The 25,036-nt window shown below is 35.7% G+C and overlaps 1 protein-coding gene across 1 annotated transcript in view; it reads left to right on the forward strand.

Annotated features, from left to right (window-relative positions):
* LOC576221 (squamous cell carcinoma antigen recognized by T-cells 3) overlaps nucleotides 1-14,121 on the forward strand; it is a 29,851-nt gene extending 15,730 nt beyond the window's left edge. Inside the window, exons 16-22 of the mRNA XM_030992236.1 lie at nucleotides 703-905; nucleotides 1,471-1,554; nucleotides 5,251-5,361; nucleotides 6,231-6,320; nucleotides 8,693-8,776; nucleotides 9,807-9,973; nucleotides 12,617-14,121. Coding sequence (XP_030848096.1) covers nucleotides 703-905; nucleotides 1,471-1,554; nucleotides 5,251-5,361; nucleotides 6,231-6,320; nucleotides 8,693-8,776; nucleotides 9,807-9,973; nucleotides 12,617-12,833 — 956 coding nt within the window. The 3' untranslated portion in view covers nucleotides 12,834-14,121. The remainder of the gene's footprint in view (nucleotides 1-702; nucleotides 906-1,470; nucleotides 1,555-5,250; nucleotides 5,362-6,230; nucleotides 6,321-8,692; nucleotides 8,777-9,806; nucleotides 9,974-12,616) is intronic.
* The last annotated feature ends 10,915 nt before the right edge of the window (nucleotides 14,122-25,036 follow it).

The raw sequence follows: 25,036 nt of genomic DNA on the forward strand, positions 1-25,036 counted from the left end.
ACAATAGATAACATAAGGAATAACCCTGGTTTTTCAATTTTTTGTGTTGTATTACTATTCCAAATGGTCCAACAAATATACTGTATGTAGTGAGAAAGAATGCTTAAATATGAATATTGTCTGATTTATGGGCAAAAATGTGAATTTGATGACCTTATTTGCATAAATATGCAAATGAGTGAGTTTTTCAAAAAATTGAAATTACCATAGTATTCTATACACTTCACTTGACATGTATGCAAATTTTCGCGGCGATCGGTCGTTTCACGGCCGAGATCATGGGGGGGGGGGCCCTTAGAAGCCCCCCCTGGGCTATGCAGTTTCAAAATAGCCCGGTCTAAATAGGGTTAACATGTATGAATTTTTGTCAGTGGATCACCCAATTTTACATTTAGATATTAAGTTTTGTAAGTGGATCAACTGACTTTAAATGTCATCATACAGGTACATAATACCAATGACTTGGTTAGAACATCGTATGTGAACGAACCTATATCCGTCCCTCTTATGACATGGAGGACATCCCAGCAAAGAAGAGTCTCAAAGACCAATCTGTGGAATTCCAGATTCCAAGTTTACATGTATGAATTTTTGTTTGTGGATCACCTGACTTTGTACGTTATTGTACAGGTAAATATTACTAAATACACGGTTTACGACATCATAAGTGAACAAACTTTTGTTGATCCCTCTTATATGCAGCGGTTTCAGACAGAGTGAAGGACATCGACATGGAGGACATCCCAGCAAAGGAGAGTCTCAATGACCAATCCGTGGAATTCCAGATGGCCATGAACCCTAAGAAGAAGAAGCCCGAGCGTGACAACAACGACCCAAGGACGGTGTTTGTCAAGAATCTAGGCTATAACGTCACAGAGAAGAGGATCAGGAAAGTCTTTTCAGAGGTAAGAAGTCGCATCAATTACCATCCCATCTATCGTACCATCCTGCTCGACCACGACTATTATCTTATACTCTACTACCATCATTCTCCCTCTACTACCTTTGCTCCTGCGCTCTGCCCACGACTATCATCTTACCTCTACTACCATAATTCTCCCTTTACTATTATTGCTCCGGCTGTAGACCACGACTATCATCTTACCTCTACTACCATACATGTAATTCTCCCTTTACTATCATTGCTCCTGCTCTACAACCACGACAATCATCTTTCCATTACTGCCCTCTAATACTTTCGCCCACCCAAACAATCACAATGGCACCATGGGACTACAGTTAAATTGCAAATACAAGCATGATTTTTTATCACTATATATTTACAGATAAGTTATTATAATTTGTTATCATAATATTGTGGCAAAATATTGGGTTGTACCCCAGAAGATTTCTTGTAAAGTTTTGTTGGACTCTTATGTGAAATTAATGATTTTATTGTTATAACGATAATTCAATGACAGATAGCATTGTGAATCATCAACATTTTGTTGTTTTGTTTTTGGTCTACAGTGTGGCACTGTCAGGGATGTTCGAATGGTAACTAACTACCAGAAGAAGTTCAAAGGTTATTGCTATGTTGAGTTTGAAGATGAGGTAAGTCTCGACTTCAAATAATGTTTCCGTAAATTGAAATCTCAATTTAACCTTTCACCCATAAATGCTGGATATAGGTTTTGGGGTTGATTATTATTTTCTGCATACTAGCTCTGCACATATGTTTTTAGCCGGTTGCTTAATCTGATATTTCATATTTTGAACTGAGAGAATAGACCTGGGGGTGTTTCACAAAGATCCTAAGTCGAACTTAACTTTAAGTTGGACTTAACAATTATGGAGAGCCATTTGTAGCCTTAAAATAAAGGTTATTCAAAAGTGAAAATTCAAGTATTTTAGACTTTTTATAAATTCCACATCAAGAACATGAAATCTCCTTGAAAATAGAAAGTATGAATGATTCGAATCAACATTTAATGCCTTTTAAAAATAACTTTTACAAAATATTTTCATAGATACTGACGGCTTTCCATAATTGTCCAACTTAGAGATAAGTTCAACTTAGGATCTTTGTGAAACACCCCTTAGTTTGTATTTTGCACATACCGGTAGTAAAAAAGACCCCACATATCCATAGATTTTTCACATCACAGATCTTGAGAATACTTCCACCTGTGATCTATAGAATGTACCGTTAGTGCATAAATGATTACATAACTATCATGAGCATGTATCCGGTACGCGTCTCGGTGGAGTTTACAATTTTGGTACAAATGACCTTTATCTGCTCATGCGTAGATTGTATCTACAAACTGGCTTATTTCTTAGAATGTACCTTATAGAGGTAGGATGTTGCTGTTTTAGTGCTGATATAGTGCAATGCACATGTGTGCTTCAAGTCTTAACGCCTCCGCTCACTAAAGGTGGTGCTCGAGGCATTATGTTTTTCGGGTTGTCTGTCCAACTTTACGTCTATCCCACTTTCTTGTTTTCGCGATATCTCAAGAACCACTTGAGGTATGAACTTCAAACTTGGTGATAGTATGTATCATAATGGGAAATGGGTTGTTGTTTCCGATGGTTTTTTTGACAGCGAAAAATACAAATGATAGAAAATACAATATAACATTTAACAATAGAAAACGATATACATAAATATGCATTTATAATGTGCATTTGCCCCTCAATTTCATATTGCCTACAATTAACATATTCAATTAAAATGTCTCATAATATAATATTTCCAGTCAGCTCCCCCCCCCCCCCCCCCCCCCATCCGCTAGCTCCCGATCCACAGTCTCCAGTCATCCGTTTATTTGCACTTTGATGGCAGCTATTGCAGTGCAACCAAACGGATAGCTATTTATTTATTTTTTATTTATTTATTCTCCACTCATGGGATGGATTGCCCTTGTCAGCTATAAGCTGTTTTTCAAAGGGGTCCAGGCCAAGATAAAAACATACAATCAAAATAATCAATACATGTATATACTCATAAGTATTTACATAGTATAAAATTAAAATATACAACAACAACAATAACATCACTATGGGGGAAAGCAACTACAAAAGGGGGAACGTGTCCTTAAATGGTAAAAACGGATAAGGGAGTAACAAAACAAAAAATTACGAATAAGAAGAAAAGAAAGAAAACCGGGGTTCTTGTATTTTTAGCTTAATTTGTTAAATATAGGAGGTAAGTCTGTCTGCTATATAAGAATGGTCAGGATGATGGGGTTATGTGACGCTTAAAGGCTTCAATTGATACAGTGGTGGAAATAGGGTAATTCAGCTCATTCCAAATCTTGGCCCCCCGATAAGAGAGAGATCTTTTCCCGTAATTGGTCTTCGGTTGAGTGAGTCTTAATTTATGCGGATTGGACCTTGTACAATATACTGATTCACGAATTACAAAGATACTGCTAAGATAAGGTGGACAAATGTTATGAACAGAGCGATACATAGTACATGCTAATTGTTTGGACCATCGTATATATATATATATATATACATATATAATTTCAAGGTATCATATAAATTATTTGAAGGATACATATAATCAACATTCATAACAATACAAAGTGATCTATTTTGTAATACTTGCAATTGACTTAGGTGAGTCTTTAAAGCATTTGCCCAGACTGCGCTACAATAATCAAAATGGCATTGAATAATTGATTTATAAAAGGTCAAAGCAGTGATCTGATTAATGTATGGACGCAATCTTTTTAAGAGATATATACATTTAATTACTATCAAAAACAACAATAACAATTTCAAATCCAGTAGGAAATATATGATAATGAAGATAGGTAGATAGCCTTATGTATATAGTTCTCGCGTAACAGTTGAATTATACACATGTATGGAATTAGGGATGAATGAATTACGATAACGTGAAAGGCGAGTACGGGGAGGGCACAGTCTTATTCCAGAACGGTCGAACCTGAAACAATCATTGAGAAGATGAGTATTGTCTGTCATTATAACTTTAACTTTTGCAAGTAGGCGTTCTTCATAAAGTGCTGGAACAGGGGGCAGATCTGATCCTATAACCCTCTGTGCGACTCTTCGAGTTCGATCTACTCTTCCCTTTTGCTTGTTTGACATGTTACCAAAAGTGCAAATCAGATTGAATGTCATTACGCTTTGGATGATCGATTGGTAGAAGAGCTTCAGGATGGTTCTATTGATATGAAAGCTCTACAGAGAAAATCATACAGAGAAAAGGGACCGTATACGGCTGATAGCCCATTTTCAGCTGCAACTATATTGTTGCTGCTGGTCTTCCATGGGGCCAGTTTATACAATGTGCAAAATATTCATGTTATTAGAAATTAACAGAATAAATAATTACAAAGTATCAGTCGAAAACATAATATGAATAATTAAAGAAAAAGAAGAAGAAAAAAAAAACAAAAAAAAAAAACAACAACAACATATAAACATACATAAATAGGTACAACAACAGGGTGATTACAGTCTGTTTAAGTTAGTCTTAAAGGTGGCAAAAGTGGGTAGTTGACGCAAATCAGGGGATAATTTATTATATTAAAAGGAAGCTCTGTACACGAAAGTTCTTTTACAATAATTAGTTCTTGGCTTAGGTAAAGAGAGGTTACGTTCATTACGGAGGGAGTATGGAGAGGGTTTAAACTCAAACGTTCAAATATTCAGGGGTCATGTTATGTAATGTTTTGGAAGTTAGGAGTAATAAATGGATTTTTTGCCTTTCACGTATCATTTGCCAACCAAGACAGCTATGAATTTGACTGGTAGAAGTATGCGAATAATGGTTAACTCTTAGTATGATTCTACTGGCCCTATTTTGAATTTTTTTGAGTTGTATTAAGCCTTTACTGCTGGCAGATTGCCATACTACATCCCCGTAATCAAAGTGAGGTAATATGATGGAATTATAGATTAATTCAATTCAGACATATTCACAAATTGTCTTAGTCTACATAAATAACTAACCATTTTACTTAGTTTGTTACACGTCTGCTTAGTGTGAACATCCCATTTTAATTTTTCATCCACATGTACACCGAGATATTTAAAGCTCTTTACTTGGGACAACTATTGTTCTTTGATTTTGATACTCAAAGGCTCAAAGGCCATAGAGGTCAACTTTTGAAATTACAGGTTTTAGCCTCGTTATCACAATATCTCAAGAACGACGGGTGGTTCTTGTATTAAGGCTGTGAGAATGATACATCTAAGTAAAGTCAATGGATTAAGTGGTAATTTGAATTTAAATCTTTACAGGAGTAATTTGAATTTAAATCTTTACAGGAGTCTGCCAAGAACGCGCTGAAGAAGGACAGAGAAACCATCAATGACAGACCCATGTATGTGGACCCTTCAAAAGACAGATCAGGGGCACCCGCAGAAAAGAAGTTCTTGGTAAGGAGATGTTATTCTTTATAGTACAGCAGTTTTTGTTGATGTTCTTGTTAGGATTTCTTCATTTCCCAAATTGTAATTCAAAAGAAGATGAATTGTGTGTTTACGTGAATTTTCCAACTTTAAGCCATGATCGCAAAGTCTGCCCGTAGACCCCTCTGCGTCTGCTCCACTACGCATTTCACAGAAAATCCTTGTCTCTGACGCAAGAGTCTGCACAGTTTTTTGAGACGCATAAAACTCAGATCTCAGATTTGTCCTGCTTTTCCATCAAAAATGTTGTAAATGTACTTGAATTTTGTGATACAGCCTGCTATACATGTACATCTAAGTTGACATATTATTTTCATGATAGCAAATCATTAAAATTGTCTTACAGCATTTCCTCTCCATGGTATTCTTGACCACTACTTTCTCTTAGTTTATTTGGTATTGTATTGATTGAAATGTATTTTTTTCCCTCCATCTTTATTGCCATCTTGTACTTGTTAATACCTGTCTGTTTGGCTCACTTTTGTATATTTACTGTATCTATAAGTGTATTGGATTACTTGTAAACACGATAAGTTTTGGTCCTTGGACCTTTGAATAAATGAATAAAAAATGGAGAAATATGCAAGGCAAGCAAGCTGTTCCCTAACACAGTCAAACATGCTGTAATGATCACTTGTATAGAAAGACCACCTGTCTTCAGAAGCAATAGTTTTTCTGCTTTTTCTCATTTTAATTGTGTACTACACAAACCGGAATATAAAGACCATGCCTATGAAAGCCACTTTTATCACCCCCTTGAGTGGTCTTTACACACAGGTTTCACAGTTTTTGATCGTATTTTGAAAGGCATCTCATTTGTGTTTCCATGGATACAGTATGAAAACAAGATGGAGAAGAATAAACTCTTTGTGAGTGGCTTACCTAGGACACTTACGACGGAAGAGCTGGAGAAAACCTTCAGTAAGGTGAGTTCATATTCATTGACTTTTCTGTATATATTTGAAAGGGCAAGGATCATTATTACAGGTTGAAAAGGATGAAACAGAAAAAATCAGAGGAACAAGGATTTTAAGAATATCTGACAAGACAATAAGAAAGTTCATGAATTTTTATAAATGTTTGAAAAGTATACAAATGGAAGTCTAAAATTCACAGAAACAGAGATTTTTACAGACAATAAGAAAAATTAGGAGGTTTTTTAAGGTTTTGATCAGTATAAAAATGGAAGTCTAAAGTTAAAAAAAACAGATTTTTAACAATATCTGACAGGCAATAAAAAAGTTCATGAATTTTTACAAAGTTGTGATCAGTATACAAATGGAAATCTCATATTTGCAAATTAATCATTTGACTAGGAGTAATTTTGGGACAACATTCCCATTTGTTGTACTCTACAGTACCATTGACTTTGAACGCTCCCCTCAGTGCTTTTTCCATCAGGGAAGTAGTACCAATATAGTATGTACAAGAATGGAGAAAAAAAAGTATTTGTTGTTGTTTATGTTCTTTTTATTCTTCATTTTCTTCTTTGTCTTCTTCTTTTGTTGTTGTTGTTGTTCTTCTTCATCCTCTTTTTCCACTGCTTCTACTTCTTTTTCTTATTCTTCTCTTTCTTCTCCATCTCCTATTCTTCTTCCTCCTCCTCCATCTTCTTCTTCTTCGTCTTCTTCTTCCTCTCCATGTTCTTGTTCTTGTTCTTCTGGTTGTCCTTTTTTCCCCCCATTTTCTCCTTCATCATCTTTTTCTTCTTCTTGTGCCTCCTGATCATTTATTATGAAAACCTGTTTGATCATACATGTATAATATTCTGTTTCTCGCGTCATTGTTGTTGATGGTTTTAAATTTTAAGTACTTTAAAAATAAAGTGCCAAAAAACTTCATAAGCACTGCCTATGTTGTGTCTCGGCAACCGAGGATGGTGCCAGAGGCTTTTTTAAAAGTGCCATCAGCCCCTAAGACGATAGGCACCACAAGGGCAGTAACCAGGGATTAATCAACTCTTTATATGCCACACAAATAATCTCCCGGTGCCACATTGAATTTAGCATGGGAGAGATTAGGCTTTCTGATTATTTAACTGTTTCCAGCTCAAGCTTAAAACTATACAGGTGTTAAAAGGTTTGCCATGGAGCTAATCAAGACCAGTGGGGGCATTTCACAAAACTTGTCCTCAGTGATAAATGACAGTTTTTGATGTAAGCTACTGAAATCCTTGCTTCTGATTGGTTATCAGCAGAGTTGTCACTGATTTTTGTCATTCGTCATTGAAAAAAGGCTTTGTGAAACTCCCTCCAGAAAATGAATAATTATGCAAAGCAATGCAGTATAGCAACATGGAACCCCTAAAATGCAGAGCGAAATATTATTTTGAAATTGATACAGGTTAAAATCTGAGGGCGCATCAATTATATACAACCTTGGCTGCTTGTGGTGACTTCTAGTAAAAATGGTTGCATGCATTTCCATGGTAACAACTCTGTGATGGGAGCGATTGTAGTATTTTATGCACACCGGTGTGTTGTTTCCATGGATACATTCATAACTCTACCTATGATGCACAATTACTGTCTGTAAACAAAAATGAGCTCTAGTGTTGAGCTAAGGGTGATCCCACCTTTTGGGTTTGTAGAAACTGATTTAAAGGTAAAGACCGGTAGTGGTAAAATAGTGGTACAAGGGTTTTGGGTGCAAAATATCCATTGAATATTGTTTAAATATTGCCTTCGAGGTTTAGATGGCAATACTTCAACCTAAATTCGCAAAAAAGCAGAACTATTTGCCCAAATGTTCAATGTTGAAGTGCATTCGCGATATCTATCCAGGCCGGATCGATATGATGATTTACCAAATATATCAATTAGTAGGCGTTTTCCTGGTAAAATTTGTATCATCACATACGAGTCAAAACATATTCTTTCACATGATTGGTAATAAGAGCTTCCATTTCACTTTTTGAGAGGGGGGCGTTTCCAAAACTGGCTACTTGCTCCCTCTATATAGCAAACAATGCCTAATCGGTGACCATTTGTCCTCCACGATCCTCTTTTTCTTATGTTAACTGAGAGCTGAGTTGATGAGATAACCACCTGTCCAGTGACCTTGCAGGGTGGTCTAATCCCTCCTATAAACTAGTACAGATAAGCTTTAAAGTAAAAACCGTGCAAGCAGAAGGTTAGAAAAAAGCAAATGCTAGCTTTTTCTAGTTGTATAGAAACTATAGATAATAGCCATTGACTGGTCCAATGGGGATACAAGATATATTGCTTACACAAGATTAAAAATTGCATAAATATAAGACATTTTACAAGTTAAATCATGTTTTCTGATCTTTCTATAGTTTGGTAAGCTGAAGGGTGTGCGTATTGTGACGTTCAAGAGTGGAGTCCCCAAAGGTCTAGCTTATGTGGACTTTGAAAATGAGGTAAGTTTTGTGGTGTGAAGAAATATTAAATGGTCTACCGGTAATCAAATGAGAATTTATTTTCCATAACTAATTGACTTTACCAAAAATTGAAAACAATCAGTTAACAGAGAAAGCACAGTTTATGATAAGAAATATGTATTTTGTTTAATCTGTAGAGAAGCATTTTGAGACCAAAGTCTGGCTCATGTAGTCTAGCCTTGTAAAGGTTATAGGTGGCGAGGTGGGGAGGGGGGGGGGGGGGGGGGGGGTCAGCTTCAGATATCAGGTTTTATCCTTGAACATATAGCTTTTGTACACTTTCCTATGGGATATATGGGATATTAACATCATGAGGCTGTATTCTTCAAAATAATGTTACGTCATATATTAGGGCAAACTATGTTAATTGTCGTTTCAAACTTTATTTGTGTGGAACTAACACTTACCAGTGGTGCTTGCACTTGCACTGATGTCTCGTTTGACTTTATGCGACCGAAGCCAACTCTGTGCTGAAATTAGCCGATGATGTGTCCTAATTTTGGTTCAAAATAAATTCAAATAAATAAATGTAATGCTTCCTGGGAGAAATCACAGATGAATTAGAAACAAATACTCAAGCTCTCCTGATTTCTCCCAGGAAGCATTACATTCTTAAAAGCTATTGTCCTAATGGCAGACTAATGAATATTAATAAGTCAGATTGAATCAGGAGAGCTAGGGTATTTGTTTCTACTTCATTGTGACTGCCATGAACCAGTGATGGCTTGGTGGTAGAGTCGCTGCCCGGCAAGCAGTAGACGGCAGGTTCGAATCCCGCTAGTTCCAGGATTTTTTTGGGACTTGTTTTCAATGACAGATAGATTAATCAATCTTATTTACTGGGTGTAAGCCACAAATATGTTTAAACAATTAATTTTGATTTGTTAAACAATTGACTTTGTTTTCAGAATACAACTCCTGATTTCAACTACCATGTATTCTGACTTTATTTCTATTAACCTCTTTTTAAATTTTTAAATTTAATTTTTTTACCCCTTTCTATTATTAGGCCAGTGCGACAAGGGCTGTGATGGGTCTAGACAACACCCAGATAGGTGAACACACCATCACCGTGGCGATCAGTAACCCTCCCACAAGGAAAGCACCCCTCAAGGATGCCGCTCCTGCTGCTGCTTCAAATCCCCCGGAGAGGGGACAGAAATCTCTGGGTGCCAAGTAAGTTCCCCCTTCATACCCTTACAATGTTTTTTTGGTGGGTTGGGCGGGATGGGGGTGGTGGCAAGGAGGGGTCCCTTTTGGGGGGGGATTACCCACTGCAAAATTTAAGCACACACACCTTTATCATCCCCAACCCTTGTGAAGCTCCCTTGAAGTATTCTGCTTTTACTGCTTTAAATTCCGAGAGGAAACCAAAATTATTGAGTGCCAAGTGACTTCTCCCCTCATACCTTTTACAAGCTTGTTTAAGCCCCACTGCACTACTTATAACTACTTGTGCCTCTATATAGCAAACAATGCCTAGTTGGTGCCTGTTGGTCCCCCATGATCCCCTTTTTCTTATGTTAATTGAGAGCTGATTTGATGACATAACCACCTTGCAGGGAGGTCTTATTCCTCCTGGCCAAACTAGTGCAGACAGGCTTTAAAGGGGGTGGGGTTTCTCCCCTTTTTTGATGACCCAATGCGAAATGAAAGCATAAAATCCTGCACCACTGCAACTTCCCACCATCCCCCGGAGAGATCCCTGAAAAATGCCGCTTCTACTGCTTTCCATCCTCCTGAAAGAGAACAACATCTTTGGGAGCTCAAGAAATTTTTCCCATTTTAGCATAAGCAGAGCCACCAACCATATACCAGATTTAACATAGTTTAACAAAAAACTTGTCTCAGATGGTTTTAACTGCCTAAATTTTGGGACAAAGCACACTTGTTAGATGAACCATGGGAAAGAGCTCTATGATTATAAAGAATGTGACTTGTGAAGTTTTATCCTCATTACTAAGAGATTTTGTCTAGAGTATTAGGAGAAAAGCCTCTTCTTTGGCAGGAACCTAAATTTTATTGTATTTGTACCGGTATTTTAAAAGGGCTTTTTGATTTTGTCATTGAATTTTGAGTTTTCTAAACACCTTACTAGTATGGGAGGTATGTGAAAAACAATTTTATGGATCTGCTAGAGTATGTCAGTCACTCACCTAAGCAGACTAGACTAAACTTCTCATTTTGTAAATTTCAACTAGGTCAAAGTTTCCAGTTCTTCTGTAGGGATTATGCTTATGAAACTCATGCCATTAGTTGCTAGGTAACAAGCTACAAACAAATACCAGGCAACTGAACCTTTGACGCCGCTAAGAAAGAAGGTCGGGTGGTTTTATGATGCGTGTGTGGCTTGATCTACTCAGGGATGAAGCATGAATAATACAGTATCCTGTTGAAGACTTCTTTGTAATGGTTAGATGGTGCAACATATAATCTCCCTGCCTCTTTGTGCTTATGATTCGTCAATTTTGCTATTGAGCTTGTCTTGGACAATCATTCCTTTAACTGATATGAAGCTTTTTGAATGAATAGATAAGAGGGAAAAATCATATCTGTATAGCAGACTTGTTGATAATTAATGTTATAATTTGTATTAACATTTATTATTAAAGGTAAAGACCAGTTATGGTCATGCGATTGAATTGTGAAAGAAACGTTGTGGAATCGATCAGAAAAGGTCGATCATCTAGCATATAAGTATTGGTGTGTACTGCAAGGTTCTGGAATCATCAAAATGATAAGAAATTTGGCCCAGTCTTCGTAAAGTTACAAGCACTGTACACAGAAAGATGTATATGGGACTATACGCACACGTGCGCGACACGTGTGCTTATCTCTCACAGACCATGTAGATAAACTAATTTACCAAATATATCAATTAGTAGGCGGTTTCCCAGCAAAATTTTTATCATCATGTATTAGTCGAAACATATTCTTTCACATGATTGGTAATAAGAGCTTCCATTTCATTTTTTGAAATTAGGGCGTTTCCAAAACTGGTCTTTACCTTTAATATAATATTATTGGTTTTTGTCTCGCCTGCGTAGCGAAAAGCGAGACACACATGTAGGAGCCGCTTAAAACTTAACCTGAGGTTAAGTTTTTGAAATTTTAGTATAATTTTGAAAGTATAGGTTTTTATTCAATAAAACTTAGACCAAAGGGTTATCAAGTAACCCCAATCATGTGAGTAGAATTTTAGGTCACAAAACTTAACAAAAGGTTACGATTTTGAAGTTTTATCATAATTTTGAAGGTCATTTAAGGTCAACAGACTTAGACTAACATGTTGTGGCATCAACATCAAAACTTAACAAAAGGTTACGATTTTGAAGTTTTATCATAATTTTGAAAGTATACATTCCTATTCCATGAAACTTGAACATAGGGGTTATTAAGTATCATCAATCATGTGATTAGTCTTTTAGGTGACAAAATCAAGGGAAAATGTGATATAAGGTCTGCAAACTTAGACTTTGTTGTGGTATCAACATCAAGATTTTGAATTTTTAGCATAATTTCAAAAGCGTTTGTTCAAATTCCATGAAACTTGTACACAAGAGTTATCAAGTATCACAAAACATATGACACAAAATACAGGTCACAAAGTCCAGGTCAAAGGTGATTTTACGTCAGTAGACGTTTCCCTTGTTTAATGCTATAATTTTTATTATCATTATTATTATTATTATTATTAAAACAATTATTATCGATATTCTGATTATTTTCATTATCAATATTATTATCTTTTGTTGAAGTTATAATCTAGAATCAAAGACTTCCATTGAGTGTTCATTAACACTTTCATTATTGTTACAGGGGCATCGTTGGACCCAGGGGTAAAGGCCGCACCCAAATCTCACTGTTACCCCGATCGCTTCAACACCAAAAACCAGCATCAGGCAAGCCCAAGCCAGCATCATCCTCCGTCGCCATGGAAACCAATGATGCTGCCAGCAATGGCAAGTCTGAGGGAGAAGGCCTGAAGGAAACTAAGATGTCAAACTCTGATTTTTCTAAAATGTTTCAGAAATAATGCAGCAAGAGCTGTGCAGATTCCTGGATATTCCCGGGACTTCTTTGGTCTGTATTCGTAAGATGGGACTAACTTTAGGCCAGGTTTGATCCCAGACTAAGTGAGCCCATGTATGTACGAAGCGCCAGGTTTAATACTCCTAAGTCCTTATTTCGTGAAATGACCACAATTCTGTGTCTGCATGCAAGGATAACAAAAGTCACGCTGTCATGAAATCCACCTTTCATTTCTTTGTTATAATTTAATTAATTTTGTCTGTTAGGAGCCAGATGGGCCTGAAGTTGAACTCAAAGCCAAACAGACGATTCCATGTATTAATTTTGTTACAGAATTACTACCCTGGCTTGAATTACTATAACAAAACAATGTTATTGAGGCACGTCAAATGTTGTCACCAACAATGATGCATTTTTTTTTGCATTCCAGACCAATCTTTTTTGGTTCCACTACATTTCGCTAAGGGATCTGAACACTGTGCCACTTTAATACACAAGGCATGTACTCATATGAACATGGTAATGCATTCTGGTTATGTACAACGACAGCTTACTTAAGTAAAATGAATTAGATTGCATGACACAAATCTCACTGGAGCGCTTAAAACTATGGATTGAATTCTTGTAACTTTGAGAGATTAACAAATAAACATTAAAGAATACTTTTTTTGAAAACTTAACCCTTTTCTGTTGGCTGAAATAGTGGATCACTTAAAGAAAATGAGGCAACATGCTGTATATTTTTAAAAGAATTTGAATTTGGAAAGTGTCATTTTTTCATTTTTTTATGTAAGTGGAAGTATACTTTTCAATACACACTTTGACGGAATGTGTTTGGGGCAACGAGGAGCACACCCTGTACCTTTTAACTTGCAGCTGAAATTCTTTTTTTGTTCCGTCTTGGATTTTTAGATTTGATTATCCAGCTCTTGCTTGTAAATTTTTGTTACAATGTTGTTAACATCTGTGGTACTAAAGATTTAAGGGGAAAATGATCTATTCTAGAATCAGAATATATGCAGTTGTGCAAGCAAAGTCATCTTCATAAAATCATGATAATGAGAATTTTTTCCCCCAAGGCACCAAGTGTACATTATTCATGTGTCTGTGGAAGAAGTTTTTTAATCTTGTCAAGTCTCACCAAAAAATATAATTTGCATTTGAAGTGTAAAACACCATATGCCTCCATCGTCAAAGACAATGCTGAGGTTTTGTTTATTTTTATGTATTCTATAAGTTTTCCTGTCGGGATACTTGAACAGAAGTCAAGCAACTTCAAGACAAAATTTACATATAGTAAATTGCCGGCGAATCTTCCCGCCTCGCTCAGTACAACAAAAAGTCAACCATCAGCAGTCGCGAGATTTTATGTATGAGCATGTGAAAATGAACTGATTTAAGTTGTCAAAAGGTGAAAGTTCATTATGAATATGTCTCTTATTGGAACTTGAAAAATACAATGTACTTGAAAGAATTTACTCACTTTGTTGACCTGTTAAATTAGATGTCATAGGTCATTCAAGATGAAAATCGACTCATTGTCTTATGTTGAATGAGAAACAATCTTTGATCAGAGGTCAAATCAGGTCAAATTTCATTTCACAATTTATTCTGAAGTGAAACGTGAAGAGATGGGAATGACAGAAAGACAAAGTCAGTAAAGATGAATGATTGTACTCTCAGTGGGAAGTAAATATTGATGAGATAGGCAATGGATGTCAAAGGTCATGTAAGATATTAAAGGTTTCTTTCTTAAAGGTACCTGTGGTACACAATGAGAAACAAAAAGTGATCAGATCTCAATGTGTAAGGTCAAAGGTCATACACTATTATTGTGATATGGTGGCAGTTTGAAAGGATGAGAAACAAACTGATCAGATCTTAATGTGTAAGGTCAAAGGTCATATACCATTATTTTGATATACTAGGAGAATGGAAGGATGAGAAGCAAACATTGATCAGATCTTAATGTGTAAGGTCAAAGGTCATACACTGTCATTGTGATATGATAAGAGAATGAAAGGTTGAGAAGCAAAAAAGTGATAAGATCAGAACGTGTTACATTGTGTAAGTCAAAGGTTGTACACTATTATTGTGATATACTGACAGATTGAAAGGATGAGGAGCACAAAAGTGATCAGATCTTCATGTGTAAGGTCAAAGGTCATACACTATTATTTTGATATACTGACAGATTGAAAGGATGAGGAGCATAAAAGTGATCAGATCTTCATGTGTAAGGTCAAAGGTCATACACTATTATTGTGATATACTGACAGATTGAAAGGATGAGGAGCACAAAAGTGATCAGATCTTCATGTGTAAGGTCAAAGGTCATACACTATTATTTTGATATACTGAGAGGATGAAAGGTTAAGAAGCAAACATTGATCAGAGTTGAGTGATTAAGGTCAATAGTCATTAGAGATGAAGTTTTTCTCATTGTGACCCATTTTCTGTTAAATTTGATTTAACAACAAATAATCCTGTACGTATAGATTGTCCATTATAGTTTATTCCACTCATGACAGGCATTTGTATATACATGTACATGTATGTTGACTGGATTTATACAATTGGCAAGAATTTGTCAAGGAAAAAAAAGAAGATTCTGTACTTTTTCAACAACACCAACAAAAAATAGAAATACTTTGTTTTTAAAATACAAGAAATTGTGATATACCTTTGACCAAAGCATGGTTATTTTAATAGTTCAAATTTTATCGAATCCTGTAACAGGTTATAAATGTTATTTTGCCTTTTTTTAAAAATTCATTTGTTTTTAAAAAGCCAATCATGTAAAAGGTTACATGTTTGGATAATTTTATAATGTAAATGACAATTTTTTTTACCGATTATTTATTCATTCCTCTGTTTTCAGTGACCTTTGGTTGCTGCAGATGTTTTTAAGAATATTTTTAAAACATTAGTAGAGCAAAATAATGCACCAAGATCATTTCTAGTATATGTTGTGTTGAGAGACCGCGTCACATGTAGCCGTCTGTAAGATGATTTATTTTCTTTCTTTTCCAACAACTTGTTCCTTGTTTTCACTATGTAACATGATAAAAATAAAAAGATATTCATTGTGTAATTTCAGCTTTAAATTATGCCATTATTTTTGTTCTCATGATTTTTTTTAAGAAAAGAAAAGAAAAATTATTGCGTGAGAGCTTAAATGAAAAAAAATTAAGAGACTGAAGAGGGAAATATGGAGATGGAAGGAGAGAGAGAGAGAGAGAGAGAGAGAGAGAGAAACAGGTGGAGAAAGAGGAAAAGAGGTAGAAACAGAGAGAGATAGAAAATATAAGGAGAGGAATAGAGGGGAAGAGAGGAAGAGAGAGAGAGAGAGAGACAGGTGGAGAAAGAGGAAAAGAGGTAGAAACAGAGAGAGATAGAAAATATAAGGAGAGGAATAGAGGGGAAGAGAGGAAGAGAGAGAGAGAGAGAGAGAGAGACAGAGAAACAGGTGGAGAAAGAGGAAAAGAAGTAGAAACAGAGAGAGATAGAAAATATAAGGAGAGGAATAGAGGGGAAAGGGAGGAAGAGAGAGAAATAGGTGGAAAAGAAAGAGAGAGGGCAAAAATTGGAGACGGGGAGATGCAAAGATTAGGAGAAAGATAGGGGCATGGAGAAAGAGAGACATAAAGAGAGAGAGAGAGAGAGAGAGAGAGGGGGGGGGGAGAGATTAAAAGAGAGATATGTCAAAATTAGTCAAAACCAGTAGAATTTTAAAGCCCTGTAAAAGGCTGAATAAAATTGGAAAGAGGGAGATTGCAATTATTTATGTTTTCGACCGGTAGAATTTTAAGGCCTGTAAAAGGATGAAGAAAAAAATGCAGAGAGAGAGAGAGAGAGAGAGAGAGAGAGAGGAAGACATGCAACAGAGCAAACTGAACGAATTTTATTTTGTCTCTTATAATCTAGAAAACACAAAGTGGATTTCGTATATCTTTCAACCTACAGTTGCGTAATTACAATTTATTCTTTATTATATTTTTTTCCCACCATTAAAACAGCCATAAAGTAGCAATTCTAATAATAAAAAAACGCATTTCGCCTACCCGTTTGCCTGACAACGGCATAGTACAGACTTGGGGGTTTAGAAATTATTCAGTACTTTCGTGCCAAGAATATGGCTGTGCCTCGATCGGTGTCTTTTGTGTATAATAAGCTCTTATAATTATGGAGATGGATGGAGATCGGGAGGGAGAAAAAGTAAAAGGGTAGACAAACGTGAAAGGAAGGATGAAGGAACTAAAGCAGGCCATATAATTGGTTAAAGTATATGAATAAATCGATTGATTGTGTTAATTATATTTCATAATTTTTGTTTAAATGAGGTAAAAGGGGCAGTTAAATTATTTACAGAAGAAATACAACAAATAAATTGTATCCTTTTATGCATAATAATGTCATGTAGAAATGTTCAAAGAAATTAAATGTTCTTCAAGTGTTGTCATATTTACAACCTGTCACCCTTTATATATATTTCTTTTATATTAAATTTCGCAAAATTTGAAAATGGATGTAATCATATTCTTTTCTTGGTGTCTTGATGCTTATAAGTTATGCAATGTTCCCGGAGAAACACGAAAGCAGCTACTTTCAAAATTCAACCTAAGACAATTTTATTATACATGATGAGCGTCACCTGTTACATATTCATCCTTATTTTCCTCTTCTACCTCCTCCTCTTTTCTTCTCCTCCTTCTTCTTTTTCTTCTTGTACTCATTATCATTTCAATCATCAGTGTAATGCTGTTATTATTATTATCTTTAATAAGCAATTCTTGTTATCTCTTGAGCTTTCGTGGGTTATCCTGTTCAAGCTAACTTAATTTTAATCTGTTTTATTGTATATTATTGTATGTTGGAAGCTTGTCGAATAAAAATCGATCAATCAATCAATCCGAACATGACTTCTGTGGGACATACAATAAGATATTGAAATTGCCCTCGAGTTGATTTTTCGAAAATATTTGCACTGTGTTCAGTTATAGATTATTCAAAGCAAATAAAACCACGATTATCAACCTGTCGCAGTCGAGTAACCCCCGCAATCACCCGTGTTTAACCTTTTTCACAACCTTTTTCGACCTACAGCGCACTGGTCCGTGATTGGCTTAACACGCAACCAATCACAGCACGAAGCGTCACAATTTCCCCGCTTCCCAGCGGTAAGGGGTGACAGTCGAAGAGCAAACACACCAACTTGAAATGTCTTGCTTCGCCCCTTACAATAACCAAGTGTCGCATTTAGAGCCGTTCACTTTTCAAACAAATTCTACGTGAATTTTTTTCATTCATGTCAACCCAGGCTATAGATCCTACCAAATTCTTCATTTGAATTTCAAGAAAAGAAATACCTTCTTTTCGGCCATCGACTGGAGGTCTATATGAAAAGCGTTTCATCAGCACACCAGCCGTAGGGTCATCTTGAACAGGATAATACTGTTTTGGCTTCTACGACTATCAGTGCTCTGTCACTATACTGGTCAGGCTAGAGCATCAACGAATATTGGATATTGACAATCCTAAATCTTTTTGCGGATTCATTCTGTCTATTATCACGAATTCACAATAAAATATCAAACGAAGTAACATTAGAGCAAAATTCAGACCATTTCACGCTCTTTATTGCTTCATGAATAAGTTTCTTCAAACTGTAAAGCTTCAGTTGAGCTGACGTCTGATGACCTAATGCACTCGTCTCGATAAAACTTGAGGATAATTTTCGGAACCGATTTTGATATGGAATGATATTTGATTTTGAAAGATGTCTGTATCAAAGATCCTCATCATCTTGACTTGCTGGGTGAGTAGGCCTAATAATTCTTTTAATATTTTTTTACAGACCTAAGCCTACCACTCACTCTATGATAATCTTGCGATCTGATTTTCGAAGAAACAGCAATTATACAGTACCTCCCAGAAAAACGAAATCGAGAGTTATCGATGTTTTTATCATAACTTAATCACAATTATAATTCATAAATGACACATATTTTTAAAACTTAGACCCTCCTCTTTCATTTGCTGCGACTCATATTTCCATAATTTTATTAAACGAATCCGTTCCACTGGCTGCCTGCCCTAACAACAAAGAAGACGTAAGACTTCATGCAGACTTCACGATCAGTCATGCATAAAATCTTTTGTCAACTCTGTCTGTTGCTACGGCAGGCAGCCAGTGAAAACAAATTCGTTTAATAAAATTATGGAATACAAGCATTCCTTTAAACAAACAGAACTTTGTTATACCTGGCTCATTTTTCCTGATTGAGGTGTCATATGAAAGGGCAGAGAATGAACTTTCTGGAAATATGATTTTCCCTCTAAAATTCAGTTAAAAATTAATTTTTGGTACCCTTTCTTTAATTTCTTTTAAAATCATTCATGCGTAAAAATGCATCATAATGAGTTACATCAAATTAGAGAGGAGGATCTAAGCTTCACAAATATGTGTTATTTTTTAAATTATAATTGGTATTAAGTTTCGATAAAACATCAACAATTCTAGGGACGCACTGTATAATAACATTTAGGCAGATATAACCTTTTTGTTCTAGGTTCCGAATAATGATAACAATACTACAACCAAAGTTATAACTTTATTAAAATCTAGTCAGGATTAAAGCAGAATCGGGCCCGGATTTTTACACAATCGCACTACTGGGGATAGTTTCACAAAGACTAAGATCGACTTTAAGTTGGACTTAACTATGGCAGGCAGTTCATACCACTGTTTGCTTTCACCATTTACTGGCATTTGTCTCTCAAAGGACATACACATCGCGGTCACAAATCTACAGAATTTACCTGTTTTGATAGCTCATTATTGAAGGAAAAAATATTATCTAAAGATCATGATTGAGAGACCAATGGTGAAAGCAAGCAGTGGCATGAGCGGCCTGCCATAGTTAAGTCCGACTTAAAGTTGATCTTAGTCTTTGTGAAACACCCCCAGGTCTGACGTTCTCGCAATGCTGAGCCGATAGCGTGTCCTCCTCCAAGCTAGCACGAAATCCCTCGAAATTCAGGTTTTTTTTTTATTAATCATAACTTATAACTATTCCAGTCCTGGGCCCCGTCTTACAAAGAGTTGCGATTGATCCGAATCGATTGTAAGTCCTCCGATCAATCGCAAGTTTGCAGTCTCCTATCCCTTATGTACATACTTGCGATTGATATCAATTGCAAATAAGTTACGATTGATATCAACTCTTTGTAAGACGGGGCCCTGGTTCATCAAGATTTTACATGTTTTAATGATCATATCAAATGTTATTGCTAATTCTTCCGAAATCAGATCGTAGTCAGATGGCAGTTAGATCGTATAATGTCAATATGGGGTGGACTTTACAATATCTTATTGAAAATATATATCGTTCGAACAAAACAAATCAAAGTATTGAATATATCATTACAACAAATCTTTAATTGGATTCTAGCTACTGTATAATAATTATGATATCGATTATTGAATAAAGTTGTAAAATTGCAAGATATTAGAAGAGACTTGGTTTAGTAATTGTACATTAAACTTGATCGCAACTATTTAAAAAAGAAATCAACTCATGGGTAATTTCAATACCATATTGTATGTTTTAAAGAAATCATGTTCAGATTACGTAATACCTCATTGTAATTGTTTTGTGTTAGATATTTAAAACATTTATTGCCCCTTCATTTCAACAAGAAAATAACAAAAATACACTCATAGACGTTTTACAAATTAATAATTAATTAATTAATAATTAATTAATACCATAAGATATAACCGTGTATACAAAAATATTTCCTGATTGTACGCCAAAACAGATATCTAGTTTAGAAAGTGGTAAAATTATTACTTTTAACTCATAATCATATGACCACCTGTACACATCAGTCAAAAAATTATTAACAATTAGGCAGGAAAAAAAACACATGCATTACATTTTGGTTATCCTTCTGGCAAAAATTACATTTTGGTAAGGTTTTTATACCAATACGAAAGAGAAATTCGTTTGAAGCAATTCTCCGGTGAATGAATTTAAATTAGATTGTTCGAATTTTTATATCTAAAGTTGTCTTGAATGCTTTAACAAAACGGTCTTGCCATTGAAATGAATTCTCCGGATTTAAATTCAAATCATCTTCCCATTTTATTAAATGGTTTGTCTTTTCCAAAAAATGTTTTTTTCACAAATACCAAATACCAAATGACAAAAATGTAGTTAGTTTGTTATCTTCAAAGCTATTTAAGACATTGAAATACCTTAAACTTCAAATATTCCCATAATTTATTCACTTCCACGGTGTTGGCTCAGTCAGTAGAGCGTCCGCCTCACAACCGGGAGGTCGTGGGTTCGAACCCCGGCCGCGTCATGGAAGTTGTTGCTGCCTTGTTTGGCGTTCAACAGTAAGGGATAGAGCAAAATCGGGCGCTGCTCAGTGGCTGCCGGGCTCACGATCAATTAGGCAAAAGAATTTCTGTTTCGGTTTAATAAAATTTGGAGTGGACTATTAGGCTATTATTATTATTATCATTAACAGAGCGTATAATTTTCTGTATCTCCCTCCTAATATGCAGTGTGTTAAGCTTCCAAAATCCTGGGACCCTTCTAGGGACCGATTGTTCAATTGATAAACTAATTGCTGAATGGTCAGGTGTGTAACCATAATGTATATCTGTATGAACGACAGAGTTCTTTAAAGTATTTGAAATCGGAAAATAATCTATTTCACTTTGGGAAGTATTTGACCGCCAAGTGTTATGGAGTTAACATCGATTCATAAAGCGTCATATATCTACCAAATCAAACTCCTCTTTCAAGGTTTCTATACGTGTGAAACAATTAATATGATACTGATGGTTGTTGGGATAACGGTCTAAATGAGGACCTTGGACAGTGTTCATATCAACTCCAAGAATATATGGTTCTACACCAAAATGAGTTAAAAGTGCATGCAAACTTTCCAAAAGATCACTTCCATCTTTATTTGAGCCGTATTTATTAAAAATAGTAGATTTGATGTTTGACGTCATTGTAATGTCCACACATTTTTTTTCTAGCACACTTTCTGACAAAAATGTCACTAAAAACTAACTTTCATGTTTAACAAGTTCTAAATGTCATAACGCTTATCATCCAAATGTGTAGTACTTAACTAATTTATGTTTAATTAAAACGTTGTTCTCTCACATGTGTGTGCTCATTATTAATAACAATGAAAATAACAATAATATCATTTAAAGGCATTGTTTAACAATGTTAAATCTGAGATGCACGGCCCTACGTGTTATCAATGTTTGTGATATGGTGGAATATTGAAGCCCTAAACAAATTGCGCTTCAAAATGATCAAGAGGTGCCTCAAAAAAGGAAAAAAAATGAGTGACCGGAATAGTCTGTAGTGTTATAAAAACCGTTAGGAAAATGCAAAATTTGGTTTCGAATTCCAATCATAAATATCTTGATAACCAGACAGGCGATCGGCTTGTAAAGGTCACGGGGTTCCTGACTGACCTAAAGGTTTATAATTATGATTGTAGCATGAGCTAAATCCAGGATATTGATTCAGAATCTGAGACAAAGTTACCAGATCCCTTTAACACCAGGAAGCCTAATCAGCATCAATGCTGTTCTTCCTTAGGCCCCTGCCATTAATATTACCCCAGCAATTGCCATACCCATTTACATCTGGATGCAGGGTGGCAGATGTGGATTAATGTTTTGTCAAAGGACGTTAGAGACGGGCTGGTATTCGAACCCTCAACCCTCAGAGTGCCAAGTGAATGAACCACTACACCACGACACCTCGTCGCATGACTGTTCAATATTTATTAACGGCCATACTTCACTAATATATATCATTAGGTGAGGGTAGCAATCAGGAGAGTGTTCTTCGAAGTTGGGGTGCACCATCAAAAAGTGCTTTTACAAAAAAGGGGTCATCTCCAGAGGGTAACCTCAAGGCGAAAAATTACAATCTTTTAATAAACATTGTATATATGACTACAGCCAGATTCAACAAATTATACAGGGATTATCTCCAAGATTTTCTCTTTAAGTCTCAAAGATACAGCTTAGGCAATATCATTTGCTGTTGTATGTGGTAGTCTAAATATTCATTTGCGAGTGAGCGAAGCGAGCAAGGAAATTTTAAAGATTTTGGGGTCATATTGTGACCGATTAGTTTTCATTATTATTTACAATGGGGGGTTGTAGAAAAATTGCTCCCAGTCTATTTCAATTAGGGGCACATAATATTGTTTTTTTTGGGGGGGGGGGGTGCGTGGTGACAAAAACATTTTGTCATATAGCACATAATTATGGTAATTATCAGACACAGTCTTTTTAAAAATAATAGTCTGGTTTTATATAGAGCATAATACGAAACACCGTCTCTATTTGGATAGGGGCATTTATCAAAGGTAAAATGTAATTCGTAAGAAAGGGGAACAGGCATTTATTAGAAAGTAACAAATGGGCACATCTCACAACTGAAATGGGGTACCGAGTATACCGAGTATACGATCCGAGTATATGCCCAGCCGATGAACTGACATTTGCTCCGGTAACAGTAGCTCCGGGTTTTAATTGTCAGAAATATACGGTTAGGGTTAGGCTTATAAGTGGGTCTAAGATAAGTTTAGGTTTAGGGTTAGGGTTGTGGTTATATAGGTTAGATTATTAACTCAAGATCATGTGTTGTACTTGTACTACCGTCCAGCCTCGTTCTACCCTTCGATCATCGTGCTTTATCCTCTACATTTTCGTTTTGTTTTATTTCGTTATAGGTTGTCTCGACAGCCGCGAGTAAATTCGTTGAAGGAACTGGTAAGTGCCACATTCTCTCCCTTGCCACGCCCTTGCATCCACACTCCTTGTTTAACTATCAGGCACTCACTTTACTGTTTTACCTCGGCCACATAACCAGACGAAACCGAACCAATTCAATACCATCAGATAAGTTCTAGTAGTTTGGGATACTGTTTATTTTTTTTGGTTTGGTTTCTTGTTGTTATGGTTTCCTTTCGTCGATTTGACCATGGAATGAGTCACGATATTCTACTAACTCGTCGCTGGAACTAGGTGTCGTTTAATTAATACGTCAGTCCACCACCAATTCGACTACTAAAAAAATGTTAACCGATTCATTGTCAGGAGGGTTAATGTATTGTCTAGTTCTCTTGTTTTGTGTCTTGTCGGCTTGCTGTCGGTCTTTAATAGGTGTGACAAACTGAGATATTAACACACATCTAAAGTGACTACAAACCGACTCCAATCCGATTCCAAATCCACTGATTTCTGGCGATTAGGGGGGATTTAATTTTAATCTAATTGATTTTAATTCATAGCATAATGTACATGCAACGTAGTATTTTTTCTTCTAACTTAGGCTTCACCTTTTACAAATAGCACGACCAGAAGAGATTCGGGAGCCTAGTAACCCCTTCACTTCATTAACATATTGAACTTTAGAAATATTACTGGAAAATACAACATTCTTACAAATATGATAACAACCGATATTCCAATGTGATATTCGATAATAAATTGATGAAAATTCAATGCTCACTCAATTATATAGATAAGTTCATTGTGAACAATTGATTACTCTGTAAAAACTTTTTTATTTCTTTATATTAGAAGCATTTTATTTATTAATAAAGCTCAAGCTTGTCTAAACTAGTTCATCCCCGTTGCTGTCTTTGTAGATTAAATTAAATTAAATTCACATTTATTTGGCAAAAGATACAAATCAAAATGAAATCATTACATATATCGGGATTGCTAAAATGAGTTATAAAAAAAAACTAGCAACCCCAAACAAAAAAGATACAGACATCATACAAAACAATATGATGAAAAACGATACAATACAATGCAATACCAATAATGTTACATACTAACAAAATATATGAATCAATCATGTATTTCAATAAATGTAATGTAATGTGATGTAATTTTTATTCATTTTGTGTGTGTGTGTGTGTGTGTGTGTGCGCGTGTGCGTGTGTGTGCGTGTGTGTATTTGTGCGCGTGAGTTTGAGCGTTTTTTTTTTTTTTTTTTTTTTTTTTTTTTTGGGGGGGGGGGTCTGTTGTCGCTCTGTTGTCATCTATATTATAGTGTCGGTCTCGTTGGTGTGACTCATATCAGTCACACACCTATCGACTACAGACCGATTCCAAAACGGCCCCAACCTAACTGGCTC

This window comes from Strongylocentrotus purpuratus, unplaced genomic scaffold (genome assembly GCF_000002235.5).
Source record: "Strongylocentrotus purpuratus isolate Spur 01 unplaced genomic scaffold, Spur_5.0 spur5_scaffold_2, whole genome shotgun sequence".
Taxonomy (NCBI): domain Eukaryota; kingdom Metazoa; phylum Echinodermata; class Echinoidea; order Camarodonta; family Strongylocentrotidae; genus Strongylocentrotus; species Strongylocentrotus purpuratus.